Below are 18627 nucleotides of genomic sequence, written 5' to 3'. Positions count from 1 at the left end.
TCCTTTGTTCCTGGAGGGGGTAAGCCCAAGCTAAGGACGCCCCGAAACTAGGACCACTGAGCACCCCTCCACAGGCCTGGGAATGAAGTTCACAGATGGAGTTTGTCACTGGTTTCCCCAAAATACATGAACTCTGGCCTTCCATGAGAAGTGAGACTTTGGGAATGAGTTTCAAGGACAGAAATGTATTGGGGGGGGGTGTCAATTGTTGAAATCAAGTGAGCTCACAAGTCTGAGCTCACTTGTGGGCTTAGCTAACTCTGCTTCCCAGGTCTTTTCCCTCAGTTTGTGCAAATCCTGGATGGTGGAAGGGTGCTGGGAGAAGCCTGAGAACACCCCCCACCGGAGCGAGAGAGACCCCGCTCCTGTTGCCTCCACGCCTAGAGACTCACACAGGTGAACCACGACGGGACTGAACTAACGAGGTCTACATTTCATTGTCCAACTTTAGTGAGTTCTGAAAACCTAGACTTAAAAAAAGAAAATGTGGCCATCGTAGGTTTTTCTCCTAATAGCCTAGCTAGGTTTCCCTCCAAAAGTGCTCTTGACAGAGCAAGTGGTGACAAGATGTGGAAAAGAGATGCTTCCATAGAGCTCTGAGGGAGCCTGAATTGTGTGTACTCACACCAGGGTGAAATCATGACTGCAGCATAAGAGACTTAAGTGAGACACCAAGAAGAACCTTTTGACACTAATGGTGGAAAGGAGACCCAGGTGGACAAACCACACCCTGGGCTATAAATTGGACCTATCCTGCTTCTGTATGACCAGTGAGCTAAGAATGCCTTTTACATTTGTAAATGGTAGAAAAAAATATCAAAAATCAGTAATATTTGGTGATGCATGAAAATGATATAAAATTCAAATTTCAGTGTCCATAAATAAAGTTTTATTGGAACAAAGCCACTCTCATTCCTATGGCTTATGGCTGCTCGTGCTATAGCGCAGAGTTGAGTAGTCAGGACAGAGACCACATAGCCCACAAAACCTAAAATATTTATTCTCTGGCCCTTGGCTGACAGTTTGCTGAGCCTTGCACTGGGCAATGGCATGCACTAAGGATCTGAATGTGTCCTCTGGAAATGCTTCCATTGAGGACTGAATGTGGTTGGGTTCAGGGTGACGGACAGACAAGATGAGCTCCCACAGTGCACACGTGGCACCTCGCAGGACGGACTTGGGCAGAGCTCAGAGCTTTGCCGTGAAGCAACAAGTCGATGCCTTTCCACCTTTGTTTCAGAAGGTTCTTCACCATCTCTTACTTATGTCCATCATGTTGCTGTCACCCTCTCCCCACCCCTGGGGAGTGACTGAGTCAGAGAAGGAGAATTACCCCTAAGTATGACAACAAGTAAAACCCAGAAAAATAAGGAGACCAGGAGAGCTTGGACGGGTGCCTCCTTCCAGGGCAGAGTTGATGGCATCTTTTCTGTTAAGAGGTCGTCTCCAATGGGGCAAGTCGTAACCTGAGACAGGTAGGCTGTTGGCATGCCAGGTGGACAGGCCCAGCTGGGCCCCTCTTACCTGCATATCCCTCCTGGCGATGAAGCCCTTGCCCTCTGCGTCGCAGGTCTGGAAGAATTCCTGTGCCTTCGTCCGCATGGCCGCCTCTGCCAGCTCCGGCTCCTGGGTCTCCTTACACTCCAGGCTGTCCAGGGGACCCCGGCGGCCCTCGCTCCCCTTCGGTCTCTGGGCTCTAGAGACCACTCTCTGGTCAGGGGTAGCCATCCAGATTTGTCAATTTCTTCAAGTCTTTCCAGACCTGAGAATGGAAGATGAGAGAGTTGGGTGTGGTGGGGAAAAGGGAGGCTGAGAAAGGATGACAGGGGACGAGAGCGCACAGAACCGCTCCCCAGGGTGCCCTGCATCTCTGAGCGACCACCTCTTAATTAGCAGGAGCTCAGGACAAGGGCAAGTGTGCCATGATCACTGACAGATCAGCCAGCCCATCAGAGAGAAAAGAGAAGAGGGGCGGGGAGAAAATAGACACTTTCAGGTTGAAAGGAAGTGGGTAGAGGAAGCCTAAAGATAATTTCTCCCAATATAAACAAACAACGAAACAGATCCCGATGGACCCTTGATTGAGTGTTTATTTGTAGGCAGTACCAGGCAATGGTCTTTCTCTGCATTTCATCATTTATTTCTCTCATCTCTCTAAAACGGATATTATCATCTCTAGCTTACTGAGGCTCAGAGAGGTTGAGTGACTTGACCAAGGCCCCACAGCAGTTTGTACAAATTTGTGATTTAAATGGAAGGTCATCTAACTTGTATTTGATGTTAATCCTGCACTGTCCTGACTCCCCTTTATTGTCAAGGGTAGAGGGCTCTGCTCACTCAGATGCACTCTCTTCTTTATCAATCACAATCCACAAATTCTTGCTGAGCTCCTAGACTCTGCCACAGACCCGTGGGGGGCGCGATGGATGGATGAGAAAGTGCACCCTGTCCTCAGGGAGCTTCCTGTTGTACTGGGCTTCCCAGGCCTGGTTTGGTGACACCCGAGGCTGTCTTCAGCCAACACAGAATCACAAACCACACACCTCGCTCAGGTTCTTAGAGTCCCTCAAGGAGTGTTTTCAGAAGGTGCCCTGCAGTGTGATGTCATGGAAGAAGGCACCAAACCCAGCTTCTAGTCTGGACTCCGCTGCTACTTAAGAGACCTTGAGCAAGGGACCTGGCCAGACAGTCCTCATCTGTACAATGAGCAGATTGGTTCTGTTTGTCTTCAAGGGCCCTTCTTGCTGTAACAGTCTGGGAGTCTGACATTTCAATGTAACAAAATGTTATTGATGAAAGAGTGGGTTAATGTGATCACATAAAATATCAATATCCTTCGATTTTTCCATCTGAACTTTTGGGAAATAGATTAGGTCCAAATTCCTAATTTATGACCAATATTTGAATTTTAAAATATAGCTATTCACTGTAATGCATTTTATAGGAAACTGGAGAAAATGAAATCCGAAAGTGTGTCTCCTGTGTCCGTCATCAGAATAAAAGCAGAAAATCACTGTGTCCGCAGGTGGGTTTCTCTGACTGTGAGAGCCGGGGCCTCTGGCTCAGCTGCGCCATGACTCCAAAGTCATCTATTATTTCCGTCAACACCTTCCCCACACGAGATCTGCCAAGAGCTGCGGGCCTGCATCTGGAAGACCGCCTCCGGCCTCAGGGGTGGACTCCAGGGAACAGAGGCTGGACAAGGCACAGCAGGCTCACCTTCTCATCCTGCTCGGGTTCAACAAGGAACTCCCATGCTGACTCCTCTGACCGGCCTCTCACCGGGAAGTGGTCTTTCCTTCTTCCCGTATGTGGTGTGAATGGGCAGCTCTAACATTTTTATTCTCTTTCCCAGAGGGAACTGCCTGGGATGTCAGTCCCCAGAGAGCAGGGCTGTGTCCACTTGGTTTATGCGCACGGCCTGGGACATCTATATGCAAGGCGGAGCTTAGGGAGGGCTTTTGGATAATGATATTTACAGAATATCTGAGCTTCTGTAAATACACAGCACGAGGAGAACAGCTGTGGCCTTCCTGCTGTCTGCAAGGCCTCATTCCACCTGCTGTTCCCAGGACACAAGACTGATAACGCCTGGCATTCCTGTAGGGTTTTGTCTTGCCAAGCCCCCAACCTGCTGCATTCTACTGAAACCTGACATCCTTCCATAGGTAACTAAGATTAGGATTGCTGACAAACAGATGAGGACACTGAGTTTGGGAGAGGTTAAGTAACTTGGATCAAGGTCTAGTCCAGTTAAAGACCTCATGTACTTACTGCACCACATTGCCCTCCTCTCGTGGGTCCCAGCCGTGGGCCTGCTCTTCAGTCCACTCATCCCCAACTGGTAACCACCTAAGTCACCTCCCAGAGGCATGTGCATCATTTTAACATGTATCTCTCATTCATTTGTTCATTCATAGGTTCATTCATTCATATCTATTGATTACCAACCATGTAGCAGGCTCTAAACTGATACTGAGAAATACAAGCATGAATAAACCATGATCCCTGACCTTAAAGAACAGATCTCTAATGGTGAGATTTTAGTCATGGTGACTGGCAGTGAAGGAAAGCATTTTGGGTTGGGTCCCTCCTCCATATCCTTCCAAATAGACTATATAGCAATCATCTACTGCAGACAAGCCATGTGACTTAAGTGAGACCCTGAACCATTCTGGGCATGGGAATGAGTGGAGATGATCTCTCCGCTCTGGGTCTGACTCTCTCTGGCTTTCGGCCTTCCCTGGCCCATGTCACAGGCGATGCATGGTATGGAAGAGCCGAGCTGATATTTTTAAAGAAGCCAGATAGGTACCTTATCTTACTTGAGTTTAACCCCAGCTCCTAGCTATGAATATGGCATAGAGTAGGTGCTCAATGATTGTTTGCAGAAGAACAATCTTGCTAAAGTCTTTGCCTGAAAACATTTGTATTTCAGTCAAGCAGCTCTATATACAGAATCTTTTAAAAAATCTCGTGGAGGGATCACATTACCAGATTTCAGGTTATACTACAAAGCCACTGTAATCAAAACAGCCTGGCACTGGCACGAGAACAGGCATATAGACCAGTGGAACAGAACAGAGAACCCAGAAATGGACCCAAAGCAATATGCTCAATTATTATTTGACAAAGGTGGCAAGAGCATACAGTGGAGTAAAGACAGCCTCTTTAATAAATGGTGTTGGGAAAATTGAACAACTACATGCAGAAAAATGAAACTAGACCATCAACTTACATCCTATACAAGAATAAACTCAAAATGGATAAAAGACTTAAATGTGACTCATGAATCCATAAAAATCCTAGAAGAAAATGTAGGCAACAAAATTTCAGACATCATACGCAGCAGAATTTTCACTGATACATCACCTAAGGCAATAGAAACAAAGGAGAAAATGACACATGGGACTACATCAAACTCAAAAGCTTCTGCACAGCGAAAGATACAATCATCAAAACAGAAAGGCTACCCACTGTATGGGAGAGCATAATTGCCAATGGTATATCAGATAAGGGGTTAATTTCCAATATATATAGAGTGCTCATACAACTCCACAAAAGGAAGACAAAGAACCCTATTAGAAAATGGGCAGAGGAACTAAATAGACACCTCTCCAAACAGGACATACAAATGGCTAAGAGACATATGAAGAAATGCTCATCATCACTAATCATCAGAGAGATGCAAATTAAAACAACAATGAGGTATCACCTCACACCTGTCAGAATGGCCACCATCAACAAATCATCAAACAAGTGTTGGCGATGGTGTGGAGAAAAGGGGACTCTAGTGCACTGCTGATGGGAATGCAGACTGGTGCCGCCACTATGGAAAACAATATGGTGTTACCTCAAAAAATTAAAAATTGAACTTCCATTTGACCCAGTGATCCCACTTCTGGGAATATACCCTAAGAAGCCTGAAACACCAATAAGGAAGAATATATGTACCCCCGTGTTCATAGCAGCATTATTTACAATAGCTAAGATCTGGAAACAGCCCAAGTGTCCATCAGTAGACGAATGGATAAAAAAGCAGTGGTACATATACACGATGGAGTACTACGCAGCTGTAAGAAAGAAAGATCTCTTATCCTTTGAGACGACATGGAGGGACCTGGAAAGTATTATCCTAAGCAAAACAAGCCAAACAGAGAAAGACAAGTATCATATGATCTCACTTATTTGTGGAATATAATGAACATAACAGTCTGAAGAATGGGGTAGTCCCAGAGATGTGGAAGTAGGGTACAGACTGACAATCCCCAGAAGAGGGAGTGGTGGGAGAGAGATAAACCACAGAACTTATATGCATGTGTGCATAAACAAAGGACATGGACAACAAAGCTGGGGACAGGGCAGGGAGGGAGGGAGAGGGGGGAATCAGTGGGGGGGAAAAGGAGAAACATCTGTAACAAAAATAAATTAATAAAAAAAAAATCTCCTGGAGAGTAAATCCAGACTTCTGTTTCCAGAAAAGGTGGAGTAAGAGGGACTGTATGTACCTCCCAGTTGAAATAATCAAAACTCCAGACAATATATATATTTTTTAATGGTTTTCAAGACATTGGACATCAGGCAATGAAGGACAGGGCTGAGACTGTCACTAGGGTGAACTGGTGAGGCCCCTAAAATGCAAAATTAAAAGAGGCATTTACTCTCAGGTGCTGGCCTGCAACTGCATAACTCTGAGTGTCTTCTTAAGAGTAAGGTAAAACATTTGAAGGGGGTGTAGAATTTAAAGAGGAATCTACTTTCAAAACTGTGTATTACCTTCTAAAATTTTGCACAGTAAGGGCCGCACTCACCTCATCCTAAGCCAAGCCCTGTTCTTGAGAGATGAGAAACAAACAAAATAAGCCCCATTATTGCCTAAAGAGATTTTAGGCCCTGTGACAGAAAGGGGAAACTCCCTAAGTTGAGAAAACCCAACTATATGCTGTCTACAGGAAATACAAATATGACACAAGTAGAAGTTAAAGGTTGGAAAGAATATACCATGTTAACACTAGTCAAGAGAAAGCTTCATATTAACATCAGGCAAAGTGGATTCTAGAATGAAGAATATTAATGAAGATAAAGTCATTTCATAATGATAGAGAAGTCAATGACATAACAGTCCTAAACACTTATGTACCTAATAACTGGGTTTTAAAATAACGAAGCAAAAACTGATTGATAGAACTGCAAAGAGAAAGAGACAAACCCACAGTCATATTCAAAGATTCCAATACCCCTCTATCAATAATTAATAAAATAAGTAGATAGAAATTAAAGATACAGATTTGACAACACTCTCAATTATCTTGATCTAATTGACATCTATAGAACACTCCATTCCACTCAACAAAAGCTGAATACACTTTCTTTTCAAGTGCACATGGAAGACATTCCATATTCTGCTCCATAAAACAAGTTTCAGTAAATTTAAAAGGATTCAATTCATACTAAGTATGTACTCTGATCCCAGGGGAATTACATTAGAACAATAACAGAAAGATCTCTAAAAAATCCTCGACTATGTATAACTATGAACCTCACTTGTGAATAAACCATGAGTCAAAGAATAAATAGAAAGAAAAAGTAAAAAGCCTTTTGAACTAAATGAAGATGAAAGCACATTATATCAAATTTTGTAGGCTATCACTAAGGCAGTAAGAAACTAGGAATAAAAGAGCAAATTAAACCCAAAATATGAAGAAAAAGAATAAAGATCATAGCAGAAATCAATGAAAGAGAAAACAATAAAGAAAAACAAGAAACAACTAAAAACTGGTTATTTAAGAAGATCAGTAAAGAGAGAAAACACAAATTATAACATCAGGAATTTAAAAGGTGAAACCATCACAAATTCTACAGACAATAAAAGGCTAATAATATTATGAACAACTTTACACCAATAAACTCGACAATTTATATGAAATGGGAAAAAATCCTTGAAAAACATTAAATAATCAAAAAAGAAATAAATAACATGAATAAACTATATTTTAAAAATTAACTCGACAGTTAAAAATCTTTCTACAAAAAGCCTACAGGCTCAGATGGCTACATTGATGAATTCTACCAAATAGTAAGAGAAAAACTAATACCAATTCTATGCAAACTCTTCCAGAAAATTAAAGAAGATGAAATAGTCCCTAACATATTCTATGAGGCCAAGATTACCTAAAACCAAAACTGGACAAAGACATTACAAGAAAAGAAAAATACAGGCCGACATCCCTCATGAACATAGATGTAAACATTCTTTAGAAATTTTTAAAAAGTTGAAACAAACACCATATATATAAAACAAAAAATACTTCCCGACCAAATGGGGTTTTATCCCAGAATGCAGGAATGGTTTAACATTTGAAAATCAATAACATAATTCACCATATTAACAACTTAAAAATGACGAACCTTATGATCATCTCAATAGATGCAGAAAAGGCATTTGACAACACCCCAAAACCACTGCAGGTGAAAACTCTAAAAAAAAACCGGGAATGTAAAGGAGTTCTGTCCAACCTGAAAAAGGGCATCTATCAAAAAACTGACAGCTGACACCATACTTCATCATCAAAGACCAAATGTTTTTCCCTGTGATCAAGGAAGAGCTAGGAATGTCTGCCCTCACCACTTCTTTCTCTTCTTTCTAGTCAACTCTGTGTTGGAGATTCTAGCCAATTTGATGAGGTAAGAAAAAAAGATCTAGATTGGAAAGGAAGAAATAAATTGTCTTTATTCCTAGACAGCATTATTGTTTTTATGTAGAAAATCTGATAAAGTCCACAAAAAGCTACTTGGACAAATCTGTGACTTTGACAAGGTTAAAGGATACAAGTTCTCTATATAAAAGTCAGTTGTAGACAGTAACCTTTCCAGATGGTTCCTATTTACATGATTTCATAAGGAAAACCACTGTTTGAAAAAGCCACACAAATAAAGTGAAGTCCGAAATTCCAAGGTGGAGAAATGAATCACAAAATGCATTTTTTTTTTAATTACAAAAAATCATTGCTTTCATCCTATAATGGCTGAATTGAGAAGGAAAGTATACCAGCAACAGGAATTTGAAATAAAAATACCTGTTATAATAGCATAAAAAAATATGAAATATTTTGGGATATATCTGACAAAAAATGTGTGATGCCTGTACACTATAAAATACTGATAAGAGAAATTAAAGACAGAAATCAATGGAGATATGTGCTTGTTTATGAATTGGAAGACTCAACACTAAAATGTCATTTCTCTCTAAATTCATGTATAGATTCATCTCAATCCCAATCAAAATCCCAGCAGGTTTTTTTTTAGAAATTGACAAGCCAATTTAAAATTTGTGTGGAAATACAAAGGACTTAGAATAGCCAAAGCAGTTTTGGAAAAGAAGAACAAAATTAGAAGACTAACATGACTTGATTTCAAGACAAGTCTATTGTAATAAAGACACTGTGGGGTCGGCATAAAGACAGAAAAACAGATACATGAAGCAGAATATAGAACATAGAATCCAAAAATCGATCTGTATATATCATTGATTTTTAAAAAAGATGCAAAATCAATTTAACAGAGAAAGGATAATCTTTTTATCAAATGGTACTAGGGTAATTGGATATCTATTTGCAGATTTTCAATTCATACATTATGCCACATACAAAAATTAACTCAAAACGAATCACAGACCTAAATGTAAAATCAAAACATATAAGACCTCAAGAAGAAGAAACACCAATCAGGAAGAATATATGTACCCCCATGTTCATAGCAGCACTATTTACAATAGCTAAGATCTGGAAATAGCCCAAGTGTCCATCAGTAGATGAATGGCTAAAAAAGCAGTGGTACATATACACAATGGAGTACTATGCAGCTGTAAGAAAGAAAGATCTCTTATCCTTTGAGATGACGTGGAGGGACCTGGAAAGTATTATCCTAAGTGAAATAAGTCAAGCAGAAAAAGACAAATATCACATGATCTCACTTATTTGTGGAATATAATGAACATAACAGTCTGAGGAATACGGTAGACCCAGAAACATGGAAGTAGGGCACAGACTGACATCCCTCAGAAGAGGGGTGGGAGGGTGGGAAGAGATAAACCACAGAACTTATATGCATGTATGCATGGACCAATGAACATGGACAACAAAGCCGGGGATGGGCCGGGGGGGATGGGGAGGGAGGTGCCAATGGGGTAAAAAAGGAGAAACATCTGTAACAAAAAAATAAATAAATAAATAAATAAATAAAAATAAAAATAAAAAAACCTCAAGAAGAAACCATCTTTGTGACCCTGATAATTTGGACTTTATCAAAATTTATAATTTCTGCTCTTTGAAAGATACCATTTAAGCCACAGACTGGGGGGAAAATATCTGCAAAACGTGTATTTGATAGAGTATTTTGATCCAGATTATATTTTTTAAAAAACTCTCAAAACTAATAAGAAAGTAACTCAATTTTTTAAATGGGCAGAACATTTGAACAGGCACTTGATCAAATAAGACATATGGATAACAAATAACTACATGGAAATATTCAACATCATTAGCATAAGGGAAATACAATTTAACCCACAATGAAATACCACCACATACTTATTGGAATAGCTAAAGTGAAAAAGACTGACCATACCAAGTCTTGCTAGGATGTGGCACAATTGAATGGCACTCTCTTACATCGCTGGTGGAAAAGCAGAACATACAATCCCTTTGGAAAACAGTTGGCAGTTCCATTAAAAAGTCAAACTTCTACCCAAGGATCCAGCCACCTCATTTCTAAATATTGACCCACGAGAATCAAAGCCTATGTCCATACAAAGACTTGCACGTGAACGTGTATAGACGCTTTAGCGATAGCAGCCAAACGACAGGAATGCTCACCTGCAGCCCGGGGAACCATGTGGTATGCCCACGATGGAACGCGCATGAAGGGAGGGCCCCACTGACTGAGCCAAGCAGCAACATAATTGCTGAGTGAAAGAAGCCAGACAAAAAAGAGTACATGCTGTATGATTTAATTTATATAATAGAAGGGTGCAAAGGAGGGATTGCAAATGACTAAGAGGAAACTTTGAGGGGTGTGGGTATATTCGGACTCTTAATTGTGGTAATAGTTTCATGGAGATATGTACCTACATATATATACAAATATATATATCTAAACTTATCAAATCATATACTTAATTTTTTTTTTCTTTTTTGATTTTAGAGAGAGAGGAAGGGAGAGGGAGAGAGAGATAGAAACATCGATGCGAGAGAACAGTGATTGGCCGCCTCCTGCACGCCCCCCACTGGGGATTGGACCCACGACTTGGGCATGTGCCCTGACCGGGAATCGAATCCGTGACCTCTTGGTGCCTGGGCCGACACTCAACTGCTGAGCCGCACCAGCTGGGCTCAAATCATATACTTTAAATATGTGTAATTTATGCATGTCAATAAATGTATTTTAAAAAAATTAGAGTAGGTTCAGGCCAGAAGCTTCTTAGATCCTCCAGGACTTGCAAATCTAGCCCCACCTACTGCTCTCCGTCTCAGGAGCTTGATTCCTCCTTTCACATCCATCTCTGGCAAGCAGGAAATGGCTGAAAATTAAGTAATTTCCCTGCGAAAACTCTCAGTCCCTCTGGGGAAAAGGGAACACCAGGGCCCCTCCGGAAGCCCCCCACCCCACCCCGGCGAGTGCAGCCCCTCCTCTGACTCCGTGCCGCTGGGCCTGCAGCCTTTGCAGAGCACCGGGGTCTTCCAGAGCAACCCGGAGAGAAACCACAGCTGCGCTCCACCCTCATCTCAGCACCAGACGGAAGCCCTGTGCCGGCTCTGCCGGCTCACGTGTGGGTGGAGCCCAGGACGTCCGGGCTCAGAGCTGGAGACCGCTTTCTGTCTCAAAGTTTTAGCCCCACAGACAGCATACCTACAAGAGGGGAATGACGGGGTATGTCCACGGCAAAGGGCACGGGGCAGCATCGCCACAAAGGGAACCGAGAAACTGCTGTTTTTTTAATTGAATTTACTGGGGTGACACTGGTGAATAAAATGATACAGGTTTTAGGTGTACGATTCTATAATGTATCACCTGTATATTGTATTGTGTGTTCAGCACCCCCAAGTCAGGTCTCTTTCCATCATCATGTATCCCCGCTTTACTCTCTCCTGCCTCCCCACACCCCCACTGTATGATTTCACTTATATGCGGAATCTAATGAACAAAATAAACTAACAAAACGGAAACAGACTCATAGCTGTCAGGGGGTAGGAGGGCTGGGTGAAAAGGGTGAATGGATTAAGAAAGAATAACAGAAACCTCACAGAGGACAGTATGGTCAGAGAAACGAGTGTTTGTCTCCCCCAGAGCATGCAGACCACTCTTCTCCCTCCAAAATGAGCCCATAAAAGCTTTATACACAGATGGAGAGTATCCAGCCCTCAACCATTTCCAGGAACATTTCCCAGACTTCCAAAGCAATCCCAACAGCTTAGTAACCGCTGCGATCGAGAAGTGCATAGATGAAGCCTAAACCCCTCCTAAAGGTTTCTAAGCGAATTTCCCCCTCACTCTGAACTCGGGGGGATGGGAAACAGCTGGTAGCTCCCTGCACCCCACACCCCTTGCAAACTTGAAAGCAGCTCCTAATCCACCCTGATCCCCCTTGACTCTCTCCTGCAGCACACAGGAAATCAAAGGTCCCAAAGCATCTTCAGGATCCATTCAGACCTGAATGACCCAGCCCCAGTGGGGTGCTCCATGCGCAGTAGTCTCAACCGTTAGCTCTGACAGTGTCACACAAAGGCAGAGACAGGCGAGTCTTGTCAGAACGCAGAGCATGCAGGAGGGTTGTTGAGCAAAGAGTTGCAAAGGCAGCTCCAGGGAGAATGGGTGCGAGATACAGAGAATGGTGCGTGGTGACACCCTGGGAAGGAGCAGGTCAGGGAAGAATCAAGACCTCCGATGGAAGGTGTCTACATTTCCTAGGACTGCTGGCTTTAAGCAGCAGAAATTTATTCTCTCACAGCTGTGGAGGCCAGAAGTCCAACATCAAGATGTCAGCAGGGGCAAGCTCCCTTTGAGACCCTGGGTAGGCTGTCTTGCCTCTCCCTGGCTTTGGGTGGTGGCCAGCAGTCCCCGGTGCTGGCCTTGCAGCTGCATCATGCCCCTGATCTCGGCCTGTCCCCACCCTGCGTTCTCCCCTCATGTGTCTCTGTCTGCCTAGTCTGCCCCACTAACAAGAACACCTGTCCTACTGAATTATGGACCCATCCTGATGACCTCATCTTAACCTGACTGATTATGTTTCCAAATAAGGTCTCATTCTGAGATTCTGGGGCGTAGGACTTCAACATGCCTTTTGGGGGGATGCAGTTCAACCCTTAACAAGTAATGTCACAGAAGACCTTGAAATAGGATGGGAGTGGAAGTGGTCTGTCTGGGGAGCGAGAAGCGCACTGGGGAGGGAAGGAAGACCATACGGGGTGCTACTGGGAAGCTTAGTTCTGGGGCATAGTCCCAGGGGGCTCTGCAACCTCGTGTACACACGTCTCGATTACCCAACCCCAGCGGCAAAGCTGGGGTATTTATACGCCAACCCCTATCAGTCACTGGGTGAGGGCTGCTCCTGAGGGGCGTTAATTCCCCGCACCCCAGTTTGCCATGTGTGGGGTGTGGGTGCACAAAAGCCCCCAGGCGAAGAGACAGACTCTGGCAGCCGGAAGTTGCCCGAAGACATGGAAATGGTCAGGCCCCACGATGTGGGCGGAGCCCTGAGCTTCTGTCACAGGGGGCGGTGGGGTTAGGAGAGGCTCTGGGCCACCCACATGGCACCCCAACCCTGCTTTTCACTAGGGAGTGTTAGCATAGGTAGCTACTTAGTTATAAATAAAGGAACAGAGCAAATGGGATAAGACATTGAGCCTAATAAACTAGGGAGCAAAACTGGCTAAGCTTAATTAGGTGGAAATCTACAAATTCACACCCTCCAGGGGACCACCTCATCCTCCACCCTGAGACCTAATCCCTGAAACAGCCAGGAAAGATTTTCCTGGCCTTTAGCTGGGATTACCCCGGGAGAGATACAATAAAGGGGAAATTCTGCTGGGCACATGCCCGGTAGGAGCCAAGACAGTGACCATAAGGGGGAGCAATCTAGCCTGGGAAAAGTGTCCCCGAAGGATTGGGAAAGAGACTGGTCCCTTTGAAAGCCCGAGGTAATATTATCAAAGCCGAACCAAGGCCTCTCTGGGCAGTGTGCTTGTTCGCTGTGTGTCCGGGCTCCAGGAGCGGCCCTGGCTACGCCATGCAGCACTGCCGAGCACAGCTGGGGACACTCACGTGACTGGATGGGGACAGGGACTGAACTGACCACACAGGATTTCTGGCCCCTGGCCCTCCTTCTGGGCGCGATGAAAGCATGGTTGGACTTCTTCCTCAGCGGGACAGAGCTGAACCGCCGGGCCGTGGAGGAGACTCCGACTCCAGGCTCCTGGGACCATCTTTTGTATTTGCTCCAGCTTCCATAAATCCCACCACTGAACCTCATCCTCCCCTGCATGGTCCCCAAAATGCTTTTTCTCACGACACCACAAGAACCCCATTTCCACCGGCAACAGGAGAACATGTGGGGGTGAAAGGCTGGGGACCAGAGCAGAGAGAAAATTCCCTCTCTCTCCTCCTCCCCGTGGGAAAGAGGAGTCCCCCCCAGCTTGGGCTTCATGAAGGCCAAATTCCCGAGGCTCAAATCCTGCCTCCCACCTCCTGGCTGCATGACCTTGAGCAAGCTATTAACTTCTCTAAGACTCAGTTTCCCCATCTGTAAAATGCAGGTGACAGCACCTACTTCATGTGAAGACCGAGCAACTTAAAACATGTCACACACTTAGAAATTATGCCTGGCACCCAGTAAGGAGTTGGTAAATGTTAGCTCTTGTGATTATTTCTAAGGCATTTTCAGCATTACCTTGGTTCAAAATCCTGCTAGTAAGATGACATTTTGGGAGGTGATGAAATAATGAAAGACATACTATAAACCGATAATGACACTAATTACACCTTGCCATTTAAAAAGAACGTTCATTTCTTTAATCTCATCTCCATAGTGATCCTGTAAAGATGTCAGCACTGGCTGCCTTTTCCTGTTTCATTAATGAGAATCTCACTCTCTAAGAGGTTAAGTGACACGTCTAGGGTCATGAGCAAGCGGAGCTGGGACTCTGATTCACCACCATTGAGAGTTAGGAGAAAAGACCAGGTGCATAACAGGGCCACATTTGTTTTCCAGGGCTCAACAAAGGAACGTGTTTTGATTCCTTCTCCCGTCTATCAGAACACTCTCTATGCCTGTTCCAAGTCTCCGGACTGTCTATGCCTTCAGGGTCCAGTGTTAAGTCCGCCTCCTCTGAGAAGTCTTCCCTGACTACCCAGGCTGGACTGCTTCGGCATCTGTTTCTCTGAGCACTTTCATGCTTTAGGCTTCAGAACACACTGCTTGGTCTGGTGGACTAGAATTTCAAGTGCACCAGTGATCTTTCTTCTTTCTTCCTCAAAGGCAGAAGCCCCATCAATAAATCTTAGTAAGCATGAAATTGATATTTGCTCATTTGAATGAACAAATGTCCCACCTGGTACTTTGCATACAACAGATGCTCAATACATGTGTTGGTTTCTCAGCAAGACTTTTGAGAATGAGTGCTCAGAGCGGTAAATATCTGTGGTATCATGAAAAGTGCAGATTGGGTCTTTGTTTCGGTTCCTGACACAGAGCTCCTAAAACCCTTGAAATTTCCTGAGTGGAGTGTCTTTTGTTCTTTATAATGAGCCCCTGTCATCCATACCTGAGTATATCTAATGAGATGACTCTAGGTAGGCCCTAGGTTCCTGATAGGGCTGGTTGCCAGAGGAACCAACCATGTGATCAGAGGGTTGGCATTTTCAGCCCCACCCCCACCTCTAGGAAGGAGAGGGGCTGACGCTTGAGTCCAATCATAGTTATTTAATCAATCATGCCTGTGCAATGACACCTCTGTAAAAGCCCTAGCCCACAGGGTTTGGGGAGCTTCCAGTGGTAAGTACCCTGAGGACCCAGGAGGGCGGTGTGGAGGCTCCGCACCCTCTCCCCACACCTTCTCCAAGCATCTCTGCCCTCTGGCTGTTCCTGAGTTACATCCTTTGATCCTTTGTAATAATTAGCTGATAACAGTAAGTAAAGCACTTTCCTGAGTTGTGGGAGTTGTTCCAGCAAATTTCCGAACCTGAGAAGAGGGTTGTGTGAAGCCCAGAATGCATTGTAGCTGGTCAATCAGATACACGGGTGACAGCCTGGGACTGGCCTCGGAGTGGGGACAGTTGTGAGACAGAGCCCTTAACCGGTGGGGTCTGCATTAGCGTCCACACTGAACTGAGTCATGGGACACGCATCTGGTGTCAGAAACGGTGCTGGAAAAGAAAGACATCGCAGTGTTTAACCATCTGTCTCTGGCCGGGGTAAGGGGAAGCCCTAATTTATAGCATCTGCCGATTTCTAGGGTGTCGATATTTCCACGTGGCCAATGTCAGCTCTCACCGAGAGAAACTGAGGCCTGTGTTTCTGCCCAGGTGTCCTGAGAGGTCATTTCTGTGTCCCCAGCACTGACCCCACAGGCCACGGCAGCTGATGCCACTTTGCACCGTGTCCCCACCCTGGACGTACGGGGCAGGGCCTGCTGTAAATCCGTCTTAGTACGTGGGGGGAAAGTGCTTTAGCCAGACCTCTGGGTGTCACAGGTGGCCTGGCGCTCTCCATGCCTGTGCCCCCCTCCCCATGGCTCTGGGTGGACCCTCTGGGACCAAGGCAGCGGCAGATGTAAGGAGCTTCCCAGGGGGGAGACAGGTCGAGCTGCCTCGAAGGGCCCCTTTCACCAGCCCCTGCTCAAGATCCCAGCGTCAGTGCAGGGGCCACACTGGTCTAGAAACGAGCCCTCCCTGCCGACCACACTGCCGGCGCTGCTCAGACCCGTGGTGCAGCGGAGCTTTGGGCGAATCCGGCCCTCCTCGGACAGGCCTCTACCCCTATGGACAAGAACACAAACGCCAAGGCCAGACCACCTGGGGCACCAGCCACGTGGCCACAGACAGGTTTCTTCAGCTCCCCGAAACTCACTCCCTCACCTGTAAGATGACGGGGGAGTAGTTCCTTCCGAGCATTAGCTCTTGCTGCTATTCTTACTACTGTAGAATTCTAACAAAACGAACGAATAAACAAAAACGCAACAGAACTACCCGAGGGGACACAACCAAGATGCCCACCCACCCAGCCCGGCTGCCCAGCTGGGGGACTCCGAGGTGTGCTGTCCCCACCGCGGGCCACCAGGAGCCGCAGGTGCAGGAAGCGCCTTTGCGAGGGCGACCTCACCACTCTGTGCCCTGCTGGCGCTTATGCAACCACCTTAGCTTGTGTTTTTCCTCAAATCAGGTCCAATTTCCTTGTTCTAGCCTCCAGGGAGACAGGGAACAGCTGTCTCCTGCCTCTATCAGATACCTCTTCCAGGTCTGGACAAGTACGATTAAACACCCCTTCACACTTCTCTTGCTCTATTAAAGATACATCAAAGGCCATCGATAATGGTTTCGGGTCCCTGTGAGATGGCTGCCGCTCTCCCTAACTCCAGTAATTAGAGGTTGTAAACCACTTTGAAGATAAAAGGCATTTCATAAGAGCGGAGTCCTGTTATGATTAGCTCTCCGCTATGCTGATGAGCACATCAAAGCCGAACACAGCCACAGCGCGGCACCCAGTGCTTAATCAGATGTAGTTCAAGGTGGCTGGTATATATTAAAGAAAGTGCTGCAAAATTTATCAACGTTTATAAAGTGCCTGCTGCCCAGCCGGCGTGGCTCAGTGGCTGAGCATCGGCCCACGCACCAGGAGGTCGCGGGTTCCAGTCCCAATCACGTATCCTGACATGACAGGTTGTGGGCCAGATCCCCAGGGAGGGGCATGCAGGAGACGGCCAATCAGTGTTCGTTCTCATCAGTGTTTCTATCACTCTCTCCCTCTCCCTTCCTCTCTCTCAAAAATCAATAAAGAGGGAAAAAAAATGTTTTTTAAATAGAAAACTTCTTAAAAAAAAACAAAAACCCAAAGTGCCTGCTTTCTCTCCACTGTGAACAAGCTCTTCCCTACGGCGTCAGTGCTGATGCCTGTGACAGTGCCCAGGAAGGGGCAGGAGCTCACAGCCTCTGGGCCTGAAGGGAGCGAGGCAATAATAGCACCTGGCTTTATATAATGTCTCGTTGCTGTCCTCTCTCATTTTGTTGTTTTCGCTATCATTCTGCAATATGAGCAAGTGACACTATCTGCCCTTTGCAGAGGAGGAAGTGGGGATCCACACATCAGGGAGGTCCCACTGGACACAGGGGTGCAGTTATCAAGGCGACCCCATCGACACCCCAGCCACACCCCCTCAGATATGTGTATACCTCCCCACGTCCCACCCCCAGCTTCCACTTGCCTTTGCTTCTAGCTCCCTACACCTGTGGACTCCTAGACGGCTGGCCCTGGGGCTGCCGGAGCCACTCTGTCCACATGGCCCGAGCCAGAGGGCCTGAAGTTTCCCAGTCACTTCGCAACAGTCCACGGCCAGGGGCTGCCTGGTGCCAACCGGTGAAAGCCCAGCTCCCTCGCTCCAGCAGGGACAGATGCCGGCCTGTGGCTTACGCTTCAGGACACATTTATACTGCAGGAACCCGCCCGGCATGGCCCTCTGGCTTCTCCCTGCTCCTGTCCTGCTTCCTCTCCTTTCCTGGGTCCTCCTGGGAATGCTCCCAGAATACATCAGTTGCACGTGGGTCCTCTTCTCGGGATCTGCTTCTGGGGAAACCAGCCCAAGGCGATTCTCTTGACTCAGCACCAATGAGGATATTTTGTGTGTTTTCTGTTCAATGTGTTCTCCCAGATCCCCTCAGTTTCAGACCTGCTCTGCGAAGTCTCATCACTGATGTTTACATTTCTGTGTCCACCTCCATGCCCCCGACTCTCAGCCTCGCTCTCAGATTCCGTTTTCCCTGGGACCGTGATGCCCCAGCCGCTTCTCAGGACACCAGTCCCTGGGCTCCCCCCGAGCACTTGGAAGGCACTGAGCAGGGCAGATGCTGGGAGAGACAGAT

The 18627-nt window shown here is 45.8% G+C and overlaps 1 protein-coding gene across 1 annotated transcript in view; it reads right to left on the bottom strand.

The window, feature by feature from the left end:
- CRACR2A (calcium release activated channel regulator 2A) overlaps window positions 1-18627 on the bottom strand; it is a 104919-nt gene that overhangs the window by 49156 nt on the left and 37136 nt on the right. Inside the window, exon 2 of the mRNA XM_036251790.1 lies at window positions 1525-1762. Coding sequence (XP_036107683.1) covers window positions 1525-1728 — 204 coding nt within the window. The 5' untranslated portion in view covers window positions 1729-1762. The remainder of the gene's footprint in view (window positions 1-1524; window positions 1763-18627) is intronic.

This window comes from Molossus molossus, unplaced genomic scaffold (assembly GCF_014108415.1).
Source record: "Molossus molossus isolate mMolMol1 unplaced genomic scaffold, mMolMol1.p scaffold_m16_p_10, whole genome shotgun sequence".
NCBI lineage: Eukaryota > Metazoa > Chordata > Mammalia > Chiroptera > Molossidae > Molossus > Molossus molossus.
The sequence above is the reverse complement of the archived record's forward strand: the minus strand, read 5'-3'. Positions and strand labels throughout refer to the sequence as shown.